The sequence below is a fragment of the Lissotriton vulgaris genome, chromosome 6 (genome assembly GCF_964263255.1).
Source record: "Lissotriton vulgaris chromosome 6, aLisVul1.2, whole genome shotgun sequence".
Lineage (NCBI taxonomy): Eukaryota > Metazoa > Chordata > Amphibia > Caudata > Salamandridae > Lissotriton > Lissotriton vulgaris.
In genome coordinates, this window is record NC_141694.1 from 1,761,146,302 (window position 1) to 1,761,162,978 (window position 16,677).

The 16,677-nt window shown below is 43.5% G+C and overlaps 1 protein-coding gene across 11 annotated transcripts in view; it reads right to left on the reverse strand.

The window, feature by feature from the left end:
• Positions 1-1,275: 1,275 nt before the first annotated feature.
• Positions 1,276-16,677, reverse strand: part of HMBOX1 (homeobox containing 1) — a 490,629-nt gene continuing 475,227 nt past the window's right edge. For 8 of the 11 annotated variants that reach the window (XM_086928008.1, XM_086928002.1, XM_086928007.1 and 5 more), the window contains one exon: positions 1,276-4,262. In XM_086928008.1, coding sequence (XP_086784134.1) covers positions 4,125-4,262 — 138 coding nt within the window. In that variant the 3' untranslated portion in view covers positions 1,276-4,124. The remainder of the gene's footprint in view (positions 4,263-16,677) is intronic. The other 3 variants (XM_086928005.1, XM_086928004.1, XM_086928009.1) reach the window with 2 other exon arrangements.

Below are 16,677 nucleotides of genomic sequence, written 5' to 3' on the forward strand. Positions count from 1 at the left end.
CAGCGTTCCAGCATCCTAAGTGCACAGAATGGAAAACCGAACCACCCTCTAGGATAGCAGGATCATCCTGGGCTTCAATTAATAAGTGCATATTTCTCCTCCGTAAAAGCTAAGCTGTCACCTACCTAACCACTTTGTTTTATTGTTTACCTGCTAATGAAATAGGAAAGCTTAACCCCTTCAGCGCGGCACGAATTTTCACGCTGTGCTGAAGGTTCTAATGAGCCTATCGGCTCATGACGGAACGGTTCCGTCATGAGCACAGCTCAACCGACGCTCATGACGGAACCTTTCCGTCATGAGCATGGAAGGGGTTAAAGGTTGATGCCTCTACATTCGCCACTAAATTGTTTGGTATCCTGCACAGAGGGGAGCTAGTCATTTGCCAGGGATATTACTGGATGACCAATTTTAATGGTTCTTAACCCGTGGTCCCTGGACCCCTGCGGGTCCGTGAAGCCTACTAGAGGGTCTGAGGTTGCTTCAAAAGTAAAAAAATATTTACAGATTAATAAAGGCTACATAAATAAAATAGCAAAATAAAAATGTTAACAGTTCGGTAAATGTGAACAAATACGAAATTGGAGACTAAAATTAAGTATCTTCAGAATGTACAAAAGTACATCAAACAAAAAAGCTCAACACTTCCAAATAAAATAAAATTTTAGATTTTTTTATATTTGTATGGGAATTAAATAAAATATTTAATCTTTTGTGTATTTGTTTCTTGAATGTTTATTTTTGCATTTTTGTTTATTGTTTCCAGGTTCAAACCGTGGAAATGTCTTAGCCAGAGTCCCTGGTTTCCAGTAATGTGTTATTAGGGGATCCCCAGATCCCACTGATGATTAACGGGATGGTCAACCGAAGTCAAAAGGTTAAGAACCACTGACATATTTTATAGTAGAGGGGCAAAGATAACAAACATCCTCTATAACCAATGGGTCCCACAGGGCTAGCATAAGAAAGACCTTCATATAATGTGCTCTTTGCTTTCATCATTGTTGCTTGTAATAAGACGAAGTTGAATAGGCAAATGGCTTTTGCTCTCTGAGGATACTTGGAGGCGTCTTATACATTGGACTTTAAAAGAGGATTGCTGCTACTGACTCAGCAAATGCCTTCTTGGGACACAAACAGGTCATTTTTTCAGTAGTTCCTTTTTTTTCTTTACTTCAACCAAAAATCATTAATGCCTGGGCATAAATGGATGTGATGAAAGTTGCACACTACAGAACTCTTCGTTACAACGCAACACAACCAGATAGAAATGTATTCACTTTTTTCTTCCTTTTTTAATATACATTTTTTAAATTGATGGAATAAACAGATTACCAAAATATAAATATTTTTATAAAATAAAAAGTGCTGTGTATGATTGGCAAATAAGGTGTAGCAGAGAAATACCTTTAGTTAATGTTCATAACAGTTTAGTTCCTTTAAAGCATCCATTAAACCGATGTCCCCTCATCATCATCATCACAATTCCCATTTTTCAAGAAGACTAGTTAGCTGCATAATTTGAGAAAAATATGCTTAGTTCCTTTCTTGGTCTAAATATAAAGATACAGGGATTTCATATTTGCTATCTCTCAATATAAATATGAACTCCGCGTAGGTCAGTCTGCACAGGTTTGCAGTTTCATTTAATTTGTACTGATTACTCTTATCTGTCGAAACGGTTTTGTAGGCTCTGAGATCTGCTCTTATAAACCAAGTTACTTTATGACATCCTTAAGTTTTAAAAGGCTGGACTAGTTATTCAGTGGCTGCATATATGCACCATCTGTCTGAATGTTCAGGTTAGTACTGATCTAGTATTTAAGACACTGAATAATCTTGTATGCAAGTCAGTGGGCGTTTTAAACTCCCATTGGAAAGAGATTATGCTTGATCCTATTGTGTGAACATGGACAGGTGGTGGCTATCAAGCATTTCACTGAACCTTTACACGGTGCACCATTAGACAAGTAGATGCATGTATATATCGTCTTCTCTGACAAGATTCATGGACGTCCATGGATGGACTTGCCTCTCATTCTGTAAGCCTCTGGCAGGCCCTGGTCCTACCTAGCCTCGGAAGGGAATCCTTCTCAGCCAATGGTACCCATAATAAATCTTACAATTAAACAAGCAACAAGGTGGAAGAAATGCTGCAGCAGCTTAATGGCAGAAGGAGTTATAAAATAAACAAGGACTGGACAGAATCATTCACAGACTGCACTCAATCCATCATATTTGTAGGAGATCAGAAAGACCTTCAGCAGCTTTACGTGCTAAATTTAAGAAGCTATTTCTGGTGACTTCCAAATAAAATAGGACAACCCTCATTTCTGTTGTCAACCACTACAAACTTGTCCTTCACCTTTTTCTTTTTTGGTACCCACAGCTCATAATGGCGAGATGGCGTAACCATGCGCTTTAAAAAAATCCTTTAATAATCGGAAAGAGCAGTCAGATACTTCTCTATTTACTTGTACTTTAAAACAAAAAACCTGGTTCTTGCAACACGTTCAGGACTTCTGCTGGTTTATCTAATCAGAAGGACTATTCAATGGTTTGAAATAGGTTGGACCAATAGGGGTAATGTTATTGAAGAAAGAACAACGTGATCATGTTTGGATTGTTTAAAGGTGGAGAAGTGTGGCTCAATGATTAGGGCGGCAGACCCTGATGCAGAGGTCTAGCCCGGGACCAGGGTTCAATTCCTCGCCTCGGCGGGTCTTGGGCTCAATATTCCACGGACCTGATAATTCTCGCCTCGGTGCCTATTCCAATCATGGAGTCCCACTCTGCAACTCTGGGCAATAGCTTGCTTAATCTCCACAATGGCCCCCACAACGCTAAGGATGCCTGGTCTCCACCTTAGGGGCGCCCAGGAGTGGACGCCTCACAGGGAAAGCCAGGAAGGGTTCCACAGCGGTATTCGTACAAGCGCCTTGAGACTCTTGCGGGCGAGTAGTGTGCTATACAAGTATCAATTTACATTTACAAAAGGTGAACTCCTACCCTTTCCCATTCTCTCATTGGGTCCAATAATACGGACTTCTGTTACAACTTTTGGGCAGGCCGGATAGCATGTTCTACATTTCGGACAGGCTCTCAAGGAAGAAAGAATAAAATAATCTCAATTCTCATCTGTTTGGTTCAATAACAATAACAATGGCGAGCTACATCATACATCCAAAATAAAAAAATACTTAAAAAAATAAAAATGGCTGCTCTAAAACCCCTGTTGGTGTTTCAACTCTAGTGGCAAGGTCTGATCTTAAATAGACATAATTTTAACAGAAGATTAAAAAAGAAACCGAAAGTGTAGGAGTTTCCATGAATGCTACAGAAGATCATGAACCTGTCCTCAGGGTGGGTGAGCAGTGAAATGCTATAAAATCCACATGTGATCAAATGGAACAGTGTAAAACATGCCAGCTCACAATGTGAATGGCTTGGTATATGTCATGGTCCCAGAGGAAAAGCCTGTCAAGCATGTGAGAATACAGCATGTTGGCATCAAACACTATTGTAAGAAGCCAACTGTATCCACTCAGCATGCAAACTTAACAGTATAACTAGTCAGCAGGTAATTGGGAGGCAAACCCTTTTGTGATTGAAAATTAGAATATCCCGTGTCAAAATCGAATCCACTGACACACAGTGTTTGTGTTACTCTCAGTCAACGAAGGCATGTATGGTGCCTCAATCTCGGCTTGCATTCTTTTTTCAGTGCTGGAGAAGAAAAAGGCGTACAGAGTATATTGTGTGATGCATGATGTCTAGAGATATACAAAGATTGTAATGATGTCTAAAGCTTGCAATAGAGGACTGTCTAGAATACCTGGAAGCACGTTTTTGGAATGCGAAAAAGGAGCAGCAAGATAGCCACCTGGGCTGGCAAAGGAAGGTGGGCGGATTATAATTTCTTGGGAATTAATACTGACAGGAGTATATGCAAGGGCTGAGGGCACCATGCCATCTTCACAGAACAAGACCTCAACAGCTAACTGACGTACAAGAAACTGCAAAGTTATACTTTAAGAACACATATTAAGGACCAAGGAAAGTCTGCTAAGGTGCTACGTCTAAATCTAAGATACTTCTTTGTTGAACCCTCCCTTTCACGTGTATCAGTCTTCATCTATAGCTTCTGTCTTGATCTCGTTGACCCCTTGCCGGGCCAGCGCCAAAATGGTGTGGTTGACGGCTGCCATTTCGACAGCTAGTGATATGGGATCCTGATGATCACTGTGGCTCGTGCTGTCATCCTAAGAAAAACAGTAAAAAAACAATTTTGTTAATCAGTTTTCATATTGGATATACAAGAATGCCACTGTCATGGCTTTTTCATGCTATAAATTGGAAGAAAGACTGTCAATAACTAAAAAATTTAGAGTGATGACATTAAACTCAAACTTCCTCTGGCAAACTCCCGGCTTCATAGTGTGCAGTCGTAAAATAGACCAACCATGTATACATTCATCTGTGAAATTTATTTTCCCATGACCCTGGTACTTTGGCTCACTCTTATTACCATCTAGTGGGAACTGATGCCAGTACCACTGTAAATAGATCTCAAGTTCTTCCAGCTTTCAAAGTGGTGCAGAACCTGTGTTTCACATGTGCAGAGTGCCCCATCCAATGACAAGAATACTCTGGGCCCACTCTTCTGTTCAAGAACATTGGTCGACCTGTAAGTAGACGGTCAGTTGATTCTTCGAGCTGATAATGGGGTGGAATCTACACAGCAACATCTCCAGTTTCAGCACAAAGATAACTTTTCTTAAATTGTACGATTTTTCATTCCAAACTAGTGTGAACAGACTACCAAGCAGAGTAAATGTATGGAGGTGAAGACCCCATAGACCCACAAACACACTTGTTAAGAAACCGTTTACAAGAGGGGTTCAGATGATGAAGCATTGAACAATCAATGCTTAGAAAAAGAGCAAGCAAATATAGCCACTTTATGGATTTGCCCGACTGAGACGGGCCTGGACAGACACAAATGCCACCTTGCATCAGACAGACAGTGCCTACATATGAACAAACGCCCCTGTATTTTGAAACAATGAGCAATGGAAATAACACCCACCTGGCGGTGGGAACTTAAGAGGACTGCGTTGTCATCATATGTGCCATACACAAATGGAAACTCTTGAGGGGGCAACGTTGTGAAACATTTCCCATGTTCTGCGATGGAAATTATATTGGCAGTAAATATTTTGGGGGTTTTGTTTTTGAAAGGATAGAGAGCTTTTAACTATAAACTTTCAGGAGAAAAATAAAAATATAAAAATCTCAATTGACCTGAAAGAGAGATAGGGGGGATTTTTTGTTTATTTTGACCCAAGTGATAGGTTCTTGGACAGTTATTCCTTTAAAAAAAATGTTTTGTTTTTCAAACATAATAAATTGTAATGCTATGGACTATTTATACACTAGTTTCGCAACTCCCTGACCTTATTACTAAGGACACCCCCATTGCCTATCAAGTCTTGCGAATATGACATGCTTTCTTCGTCACATCAGTTTCAAGTTAATATTATCAGTGGACAAGTCCTCGCTAGCACCGTTCCCTGTGAGGTTGTTGAGCCCAATATTTAGAGGTATATTTATTAATCTTTCAAGCAAAGCAGAGCAGCAAGCCAAGTTTGCAGACAGTAAGCACAAACGTTCTTTCCTCCATGTCCCATTTTATACGTATTGATGCTTGCTATTTTCCCATTTTGTGAAGCCTGCTCCTATTATAATATGCCCTGCGTAACATCTAATTTAATCAATCTCATTTCTATGGCTACCTCTCTCGGGTACCTGAGGGTCACTTTCCAGTCAATATCTCACATTGGGCCCCAAGTCTTCCTCCTAAGATTCTAGATATGAGCGATATCACTCATGTTTACTTGTTTCCCTCTTGCAGCACTCTGATTTCCAATGGACACTGTCTGGAAGTTTCTTCCAATTTACGGCTTCTAGGGAAAGTGAAGATATTTATACCTTGGGAGTATGTAACAGGTCATAATCTTTCTGCAATTTGGAAAATATTTCCACCCCATCCTCCTTCTCTCCTATTTTAGTTATCCCTAGAAGATCCCAATGCTGGAAGCCCTTGAACTTGCCCACTTCCTTCAGCTTTTCTCCCTTCCATAAAGGGTTTCTCTCAATATCTTTCCCTGCCAACCCATGTATCATGTGACTCTATCCCAGGCATTAAGTGTGATCTGAGTCAGTAATGGGAGAACTTTTCTTCCCGTTGTCCAATATCTATACAATTGGGGTATGCATACATGCATTTCCATTTGGCTTCTTTCTAGCCTGGTCGCTGAGTCTTTCTTCGGAGCATTCTGCCAGTCAGTGATGGCTAGTAGCTGGGAAGCCCAACAGTATGCCCTTAGGTTGGGCAGCAACTACATGCTGACTTGCACAATATTTGAAAAGCTATCCTCTGTCCCAAAGAAGTGTGCATAGTGTTTTATCTTTCCATGACAGAACAATTTCAGCATTTTGATCATTTTAAAAATCTCCGCCTCTCCTATTATGGTAAGCAGGAGTGTTTCGCATTTTTGAGCATCTGTACTGAACTCATGCAGGAATAATTCCAGATTTTAATAAAAATACCATTCTGCTACAAACTATATCTACATCCAAATATCTGAAGCCATCTTCTGACATCTCAGTTCCTTGTGTTGTTTCTAAACCTTTCAGTTCCCAATTGTTAATTTTATAGATTCATTATTTGTTCCAGTTTATTTTATATCCTACAAATCTCCTAAACTCCTTTTAAAAATGACATATATTACTGGTATTGACGTCCTAGAGATTGTAGTATAGAGTAAGACATCCTAGGAATGCAGTTTTTGTGTCCTCTCCACTAGTTTGTCGGTCTCAATTCCATTTCTTATAATACGTTGCAAATGTTTGTGCATTCTCTAGGTTTGTTATAGCTCTGTTTCCATTTTCCTGCAGTAGTTTACTCACCCACCTAGATTAATCTTTACTATATTCCACGCAAGCCAAAAGGCGCCCGCTTTGTCCCCAAGGCTCTTTTCATAAACAGACAAGTAGTGTTTCTTGTGTTTCCGTATGATATTCTTTTCTCAGTGGTTCTAGCTGTCTAAAGTGTTTTTGGGTCTTGGAGGTCATGAGGTGTCCCTCTATTTTCAGAATCTTTTCCTCTGTAGTAATCACATTTTGGTTTTACCTTTAATCTTTTGTGTGCCATTAAGTTTCCTGCCCTATCTCTAACTACTGTCTTCTATAATTCCCAAAGCAATGTGGGAGAATTTACTGAGCTTGCATTCTTTTAAAAATACAGGGTGAAATCTCTCACCAGCCAAGCCATAATCTCTGCGCCCTTTAATTTCCATGAGTCTGATCTCCAACTGGGTCAATTTTGACTACTGTTTTCTCCTACTGTTTTCATAAGGGGAAATGGTCATGTCATGGTCTTGTTAAAGAAGGAAGGATAATGTAAAAATGTTTGTTTGCTTAAAGGTGGATGCCTACCCTTTCCTATTCTCTTGTTGGGGCCCCTCAGGGAAATAATACTGACTTCTGTTTCAATTTTTGGGCTAGCTGGATAGCCTGTTCCTTAGTGCAGACAGGCTCTCAAGAAAGAAGGAATTAAATAATCTGCATTCTCATCTGTGAGCTGAGCTCATTTTTAGGTCTCGGCTGGCGTGGGCTGCGCACATGCGCAGTCTCGATGGCTAGATTTAATGATTTAGAGGGCTTTCAGTATCTGGCTTTAAGCCCCGCCCCTCTTTCCCATTGGCCGGCATCACCGTTTATGCTAAACGGTGGCCAGCCATTGGGAAAGAGCTTTTCCTGATGAAGACTTTTCTCTCTTTCAGACGGCCCACTTGGACGGGCTCGTCTGATTTCCGTTCGTCGCAAAAGCTTTCTTATCTTTATGGGGCCATGTGTTTCAAACACATGGCCCCATAAAGTCAAGAAACCTATCATGACGGACGAAAGTGAAAGCGGACTGTGCTTGGTTCTGAAGACTGCCGTAAAGCGGATGACATCCGGCTTGTTAGAAGAGCAGACGCCTCGTGCTTGTGAATTGCTGTAGTTCATGTGTGACCGTTATTGCTACCCCACGCCCCTTACAATCCGTGGGCAGTTCTACATTGTGCCCTTACAGTCTGTACCCCATAAATCTACTATTTCTTTCATTCTACACCCTCTAAATGCTTATTTTCTTTCCAATGTGTGCACCCTAACCACCTTCAAATCTTCCTTTCACTATATCTCTCTTCTACCATACACCCCCTCCACGTTTTGCCACTTGCGGCCACTGCACCTTACACTGTCTGTTTAGACCTGGCACCATACACCCCTAACGATTGTTGCACCCCTAGGCTCTTACGCCGAACCGTAGGGGGTTCGCTGTGTTTCTCCGCAGTGAGGCTAAAAATAGAGCCAGTGACAGGGCGATGGGAGGGGGCGTGTGATGACGATCTTGGCCCCCTCCCCCATCCTGGGCTTAGACAGCGGTGTTTCTGCCTATTGGGAGGATGTCTCGGCTCCTGCTCACTGCAATGTGAGCCACCCTCCCCTACCAATCTTCTACCTCTTTGATGCAGTTTCATCTGCATTATCTATACAGGGGTACCTCTGTGCGCTAACCCGGTGGCAATAATGGCATGGCATTGGAAGTAAGGGAGAATACAGTAGTTTGACAGTTGAGTCGAGGGGTGCCCTATTGTTTTGGGCACTAGTCGTATAGCCTGCCAGTCCCTCGGCCTAGGGCTAAGGGGGGTGTTTGCCATTGACAGGGGTGGTGTCCTGCCGCAGCACTGACTGAATATAAGGCAGTAGCACATGACCGTCTCTTGGCATGCGGGAAAGTAAGAGATTGTCAGCCCAGGGCTATGAATCCTTGCTTCGAAAGCGACCGTCAGGGAGCCCGCACGAGGTAAACGAGAGCAGGGGGAGCCGGTGCAGAAAATAGGGATTTCACAGCTGTTCACAGCCCAGTACTGTGCTTTGCAATAAAAGGGAGTGGAGGGTAGGGGATATCTTTTTGGGGATGTCTCCGTATATCTGTGCAATATGTCAGTAGATCTATCGGTGCAGTGCCATGAAAGCTAAGTAGAAGGCACAGTACGTGTTACAGTACAGTATCAACTGTAGCCTTCACGCCTATTTGCATTATATGAGGTACTTGAACAACTGGACATCTCACTCTAGGCACTCTATTCCGGGGTGCCGGTTTGCTGCGGAGTATTGCCAGTTCGATCCCATTAAAAGTATAGCTGTTTGTGTGGGGTGTTGGTGGATCTGTCTTGGCACATGAGTAAGGCGCTGAGTTGTCAGAACATGGGATGTTAATGACCATTGGGAAAGGGGAGTGCATCACGCCTGTCTCCATGAGGAACGGAGGGCCATGCGCCAGTGCAGAGCTGTATGAGAGTAGGGGGTTGTGTGTGCTAGTAGGGCAATTACTAAGAATGGGCGGTGCTAATGCATGGCTCTGAGTGGTCGACTGCCATGTTAGTCTGAACTAGGGGACGGCTGCCTTCTACTCCGAGCATTGGGAGGGGGGCATAGCGTGCTCTGCCTGCTGCGTCATGCCTCTGCTGCAGTACAGAGTGAGCCCCTTGTCACGCAGCGCAGCTGTTGAACTTGTGTCAGGTGCTATCCCTTGCGGCACCGGGTGCCACAGAGCACACCGCCTGGGGATGGGGGATGCCCGCGGCTCTGGTATTCATTGTGGAAGACCTCCGGCTCCCGTAACTTTAACAGTGGGACGCGCGCGTGTTACAGACGGGGACAGCAGTGCAAACTCCCCCCAACGACTGCGGTCTTCATGCAGCTACCAATGCGGGCAGTTGTCTCCTGTTCTATAGCTTGAGAGATGCTATTAACCAACGCCCGGCTACCTCTAGGGCCTTGGTGCTCCATAGAAGTGAAACACGTGGCTTTAGTTGCCTACCGTCCCTGTGTCGTATTTACAGGGCCACTGGAATTATGCGGCGTGAAGGACCATAATGGATGACGGTGCTGTCAAAATTAAGTAAAAGACAAATTATGCAGCACATTTTGTGATAGTATTACTTAATTATTGTGTCATAGTTAAATTGATGAACACTGTTTGGGTGCAGATTTCACCTCATTAGTACCATTATAACAACCATGCGTAGTAATAAGAAACAAAAAGGTGACCAATCAATCTTTGCGAAAGTACTTCCACTGCACAGCACAACGTGTTGCTGCATATTTAGTAACTTTTGCAGGTAATGCAGCAGATGGTGGCTTATGTGGCAAATGCAGGAAATTAATCATTATATGCGGAATACACAGCACCTACATATTCACATAATTCCAGTGGCCCTGCTTATATTTGGCTCTTTCACTTCTGTGTAGGTTGTTCTAAATCTCGCTAGAAATGCTATTTCTTTCTATTGCCCTGCATTGACATTTCACAGTTATCTGTCAGTTTCTGAGCCTCGTCAGTGGTGATCCTTTCCCACCCATGGGTTTTGACTTTTGTTCCTACATACCACTCTCCTTACTCCAGTCTCTATGCAGTACCTACTTAACATGCCCCCAGTATGTGCCCTAGCACTATTTCACTGGCTCCCATTTGATCTTAACCCCTTCGCACCCATCACGATACTGCCTGAATTAATTACTTTAGTTCCGATGGTTATTTTTAGGTCTCGTCTAGTCAGCATTTGCGCTGTCTCTTCAAGACATATTGTATTCAGAATATGGGCTTTAAACTACTCCCAGTACTTCTGGTTGGTTGGCCTGCCTTTTGGAAATTCCTTTACTGTGGTTGGCCAATAGTTTTCATCTGTCCCGCCTTTGGGTGCTTGATTCGCTCCCACAGGATATCACCGATTAGTTCTTTTGGTTGGCCATCTCTGGCTATCTGTTGCCTCCTTGCTCGAAGACGCACCCCCTCCTTCCCATTATTGCTGTCGTCCTTCCTGCTTTTCATGGCAGTGCTGGTTTACTTTTTTAGCAATCACGGCACGCAGTGCTTTCGTCTTAAACCTCTTAAGGTAAAGCACATGCAGCGATTGCTACAAAAGTAGAGAAATAAAAACAAATTGGCATCCGCCCGCCTTTGTTTTTCTAGTTATTGACTCTTGTGGCAATGGCGGCACTCTGCTCTTTAGCTTTAAACATCTAAAGCACGGCGTGCTGTCATTGCTACAAAAGTCAATATATAGAAAACAAAGGCGAGCGGACGCCCCATTTCTTTTCCATTTATTTAATTTTATAGAAATCGCGGCATGTCGTACTTTACTTTTAAACATTGCTACAATAGTAAATAGAAAACAAGCATTGAAAATGCAATAGGTGTCGCCTTTGATTAAGTTAAAGCCATTTGCTTTGCTAATGGTATTGTATAGCAAAGCAAATTGCTTTAACTTAATAAAAGGCTAGACCTATTGCATTTTTAATGTTTGTCGGGATAGCAATGAGGAGCTACATTGTACAACCAAAACAAAATATTCAAAAAGGTGTCTGCTGCAAAAACACCTGTTGAGTGTTTCAACTCCAGTGACGTGGTCCAATCCTAAAGTGACAATTTTAACGTAGATGATTGAAAAAGAAACAGAAAGTGTTGCGGGGGCTTCCATGGATGCTACAGTAGATAATGAACCTGTCATAAGCGCGGGTGAGCAGTGAAATGATATAAAAATGGACAGAGTAGAAAATGTCAGCTAACAATGTGATTGGCTAGGCATGTGTCAAGGTTCCAGAGGAAAAGCCTGTCAAGCAAGTGAGATTACAGGATGTTGGCAACAGTGGCAATGTAGTCTAGTCTGGAGATTATTCTGTGGACCCCTGAAAGATATTCGCAGAGTTTTTCTGTCCAGTGTTTGGATCTTCATATATCTGTCAAGCCCAAAGCTGGGCAAGTTGTGCCAAGTGTGTGGATGTTAGTGAAGTCTGTGTGTGGTACATCGTCCTGTACAAGTCAAGCTACATCACATCACTGAAATTGCCACTCACTATGTGTACCAGGGAGTCTACTTTAAGCTTTATGGGGCCATTTTATGTGGGACCATCTGTTGCATTTTGGGTGACATATATATTCTCAGTACTATTAAGTGAAATCTACACTTTGTGCTCTGAATATCCACATAGTATAACCATTTTATAATGCTCTGGAAGGATCAGACTTTCTTAGCTAATGTAGCCACCCCTCTAGAGCCCTGTGTGAACTAACATAGGTCATTGATATATATTGTAAGAACTTGGATTACTATTTGGGGTGAATGATTACCTACTTCCAGTAATAATCAGAATCCATGTCAGGGAGAACCCTTAAAATCACGTAATACACCTGAAAACAACCTCATGGTAGCAATGGCAGGCATAACATTAGAGCAACGTGTAAAGTATTTATGCAGTGCAAAACAGTAATAAAGTCAAAATGCAAAACAATAAAAATCCCAAAACGACGATACAGCTGATCCGATACACCAACCAGGATTGTCCTGGTCAAAAATGTTATCTTCTGACTTAGTGCTTTAAGTCCTTATTCAACACAGGATTACACTTCTAAAGTATCCACAGGACCTCAGAGGTGGCACTTACAGACTCCCAGAGTGTCTGGCAGAAGCCAAACATCTGGGTCCAATGCAGGTCCAGTTGCCACTAGTCAGCTGGGTAGATGCAGGAAAAGGCCTCTTGTTGTGTCCCTCTAGTTTTTTTTTTAACTAAAATCGGTCATGTTTTTAAAAGATACAATGGGGTTACCAAACGTTTTAGTAAATAACAGAGGCACACATGCAAGAGCATAGGGTTGCTCGGAGTCGCATTTCCCATTACAAACCTGTGGCATTATTGAGGGTGGCTCAGATTCACATGCCCCAGTACAAACATGTAATGAACAAAAACTATTGCCAGTACTGTGCACTATTTGGCAACCAATTTATTTATTTATTTTTTAGAACTGTAACTGAGGCGTCTCAACCTGAACTGACGGAGCGCAGAGGGTTGCCACAGTCCCGAATTGACCGAGCGCTGAGGGCTGCCATAAATCCACACTTCAAGTACTAAAGGATAACCCATATCTGGAATGGACTGAGCAAATTCCTAGTGAGTAGTTCCTTGCAGATTCCCCTCTCCATATTTACTAATGGGGTAAGACGATCCCATGGCCTCGCGGTGACACAGGTTTCTTTTAATTTTTTTCAGCTCATTATAATTCCAAAACTTTATTGAAACTCTTCGACAGGTAAGCTTCCTGAGAGTAGGCTGAGGCTGAATGAAAGTTGAGAGTCTCCCTCTTATATGAATGTTCCACTGACAGAATGCTTGTACCTTCTTATGTCTTTCAGATTGATTTTGTTTTTGGTCCTGAAGAGAATCCTTTATAATAATTTAAGGATTCGAAACGCGTCGACCGAGGTGGTAGTTGTGTTCTGGCCAAACTGTTGGCCGTTGATCAATAGTTGCTCTATAATTAAGAGTGATTAAGAAACATTAGAAAGTTGTGTTTAGGTCTTAGTAACTCCTGTGATTTTTTCGAGCTTATGTATTGTATGTCATCATTCTTATGATTATAAATAGGATTATGATTGAGCCCCTTATAAAAAATTACAGCTACTGAATGAGTTTAAGATATTTTTGACAAACCTAGACTACCAATTACCACCCTCCCCTGAAATGTTATGTATATGTCCACTGTCTTGTGTACACGTGTCTTGAGTCTACCTGTGTCTTTAAGTGTTCACATTATTCATCAAACCCCCCCCTTGTTCTAAAAGAGTGTTCTCTTGTTCTAAATATTTGTTCTCCTCCATTTCCTATGTAGGACAAATATCTGAGGTTGTAAATATTTTCACACTTATATGTAAAAATCCTTCATTTTTTCAAAAACATTTATTCAAAAAATAAAAATAACAAACTCAATCTACAAAAAAGAAAAATAAAAAGTTTGAATTTTTCTACCAGTAACCTAGACTGAAAGAGTGTTCCTTTCCGGAAGTAGTGATTGTTAGCTTCTTCTGTCATTTGGTTGCCAAATAGTGCACAGTACTGGCAATAGTTTTTGTTCATTACATAGTGGCGCAGCCTTACTGTGCTTACCGCCAAACCCGTGTAGTTTTGTGGCCAGTACAAACATGTGGCATTATTGTGGCAGACCATATGTGACACCTCCATAACTTCCCTTTCGCCAAGCAGAGACACAATATTCCCCAACAGACAGATAAAAACAAGCATTGGAAATGCAATAGGTCTCGCAGCATTAGAGTTAGTGCTTTTAGAATTGTTTATGGGTTTTTTTTGTAAATCTTTAGCATTTTTGTTTCCTGTAGCCAATGCTAAAGAATTACAAATAAAAAAGCCATAAACAAATCTAAAAGCTCTAACTCAAATGCTCCGAGACCTATTGCACTGTGTGAGGGTGAGGGGCTGAGGGTGAGTGAGGGTGAGGGTGAGGGTGAGGGTGAGTGAGGGTGAGTGAGTGAGGGTGAGTGAGGGTGAGTGAGGGGTTGAGTGAGGGGTTGAGGGAGAGTGAGGGAGAGTGAGGGTGAGTGAGAGTGAGGGTGAGTGAGAGTGAGGGTGAGTGAGAGTGAGGGTGAGTGAGGGTGAGTGAGGGTGAGGGTGAGTGAGGGTGAGGGTGAGTGAGGGTGAGTGTGAGTTAGGGTGAGGGGTTGTGGGTGAGGGGTTGAGGGTGAGTGAGGGTGAGTGAGGGTGAGGGGTTGAGGGTGAGTGAGAGTGAGGGTGAGTGAGGGTGGGTGAGGGTGAGTGAGGGTGAGTGAGGGTGAGGGGTTGAGGGTGAGTGAGGGTGAGGGCGAGTGAGGTGTTGAGGGTGAGTGAGGGTGAGGGCGAGGGGTTGAGGGTGAGGGTAGGTGAGGGGTTGAGGGTGAGTGAGGGTGAGTGAGGGTGATGCTGAGGGGTTGAGGGTGAGTGAGGGTGAGGGGTTGAGGGTGAGTGAGGGTGAGGGATTGAGGGTGAGTGAGGGTGAGGGGTTGAGGGTGAGTGAGGGTGAGGGATTGAGGATGAGTGAGGGTGAGGGGTTGAGGGTGAGTGAGGGTGAGGGGTTGAGGGTGAGTGAGGGTGAGGGGTTGAGGGTGAGTGAGTGAGGGTGAGGGGTTGAGGGTGAGTGAGGGTGAGTGAGGGTGAGGGGTTGAGGGTGAGTGAGTGAGGGTGAGTGAGGGTGAGGGGTTGAGGGTGAGTGAGGGTGAGTGAGGGTGGGTGAGGGTGAGTGAGGGTGGGTGAGGATGAGTGAGGGTGAGTGATGGTGAGGGTGAGTGAGGGTGAGGGGTTGAGGGTGAGTGAGGGTGAGTGAGGGTGAGGGTGAGGGTGAGTGAGGGTGAGTGAGGGTGAGTGAGGGTGAGGATGAGTGAGGGTGAGTGATGGTGAGGGTGAGTGATGGTGAGGGTGAGTGAGGGTGAGTGACGGTGAGGGTGAGTGAGGGTGAGTGAGGGTGAGGGGTTGAGGTTGAGGGTGGGTGAGGGGTTGAGGGTGAGTGAGGGTGGAGGGTGAGGGGGTGAGGGTGAGGTGGTGAGGGGTTGAGGGTGAGTGAGGGTGAGGGGTTGAGGGTGAGTGAGGATGAGTGAGAGTGAGGATGAGTGAGAGTGAGGATGAGTGAGAGTGAGGGGTTGAGGGTGAGGGGTTGAGGGTGAGTGAGGGTGAGTGAGGGTGAGGGTGAGTGAGGGTGAGGATGAGTGAGGGTGAGTGATGGTGAGGGTGAGTGAGGGTGAGTGACGGTGAGGGTGAGTGTGAGTGAGGGTGAGGGGTTGAGGTTGAGGGTGGGTGAGGGGTTGAGGGTGAGTGAGGGTGGAGGGTGAGGGGGTGAGGGTGAGGGGTTGAGGGTGAGTGAGGGTGAGGGGTTGAGGGTGAGTGAGGATGAGTGAGAGTGAGGGGTTGAGGGTGAGGGGTTGAGGGTGAGTGAGGGTGAGGGTGAGTGAGGGTGGCTACGGTATGAGATGTCTCATATTAAAATTACGTGTGACCTGTGAAAACGTGAGTGAGATACCGGCATGCCATGTTCTCTTGTACAAGCGCAATCGGGTGTTCAACAATGCCATAGTGGGCCGGTTCATGGCTACGTGTTCTATCATAAAAATAGTGCAAATGCTCATGTTTAAAAACGTCAAAGCCAAAGGAAAGTGCGATTTAATTTTAAAATCAAATAAGTAGAAAAAAATATATAATTAACAGCCATTAGGTTTAAAACAGAACCAATGCAAGGAAAGGTGTATTTTAAAAGGAGAATAATGATGTTAAAAATCGAACACAACACATAAGGAGGTCCAAGCCCAACGAGCGTGTAATACAAAATAGCAGGTAGCCAAGCAAAACTATCAAAAGTCTATTGTCCTTTAAATGAACCCCGGCTGATGCTAGAAAATGGCCAGGTGGAGCAGCATGCTTACATAATGTACATTTTGGTCCGGCATATATACATTTCCTGCTAAAACACATCAATGCAGAGAGATTATGAGACAGCAATTAGCCTCAGCAGCAGAACGAATGTAATATGCAGGTAGCTGAATCTTTTCCTCCAAGGAGGCGCAGAAAGGCATTGAAAGGAAGCTAGCATCCATGCCCACAAATACAAGAATCTCCTCACAAAACACTGCTTCCTTTTGCTAGGTTTAAAAACAAGGTTGTACTTTCTAAAATATGCAGTGTACAACATGGAGCAGCAGCGTTCCTGGTCACACTTTGACCCAGCAAAGCCATCAGTAAATGCAACAC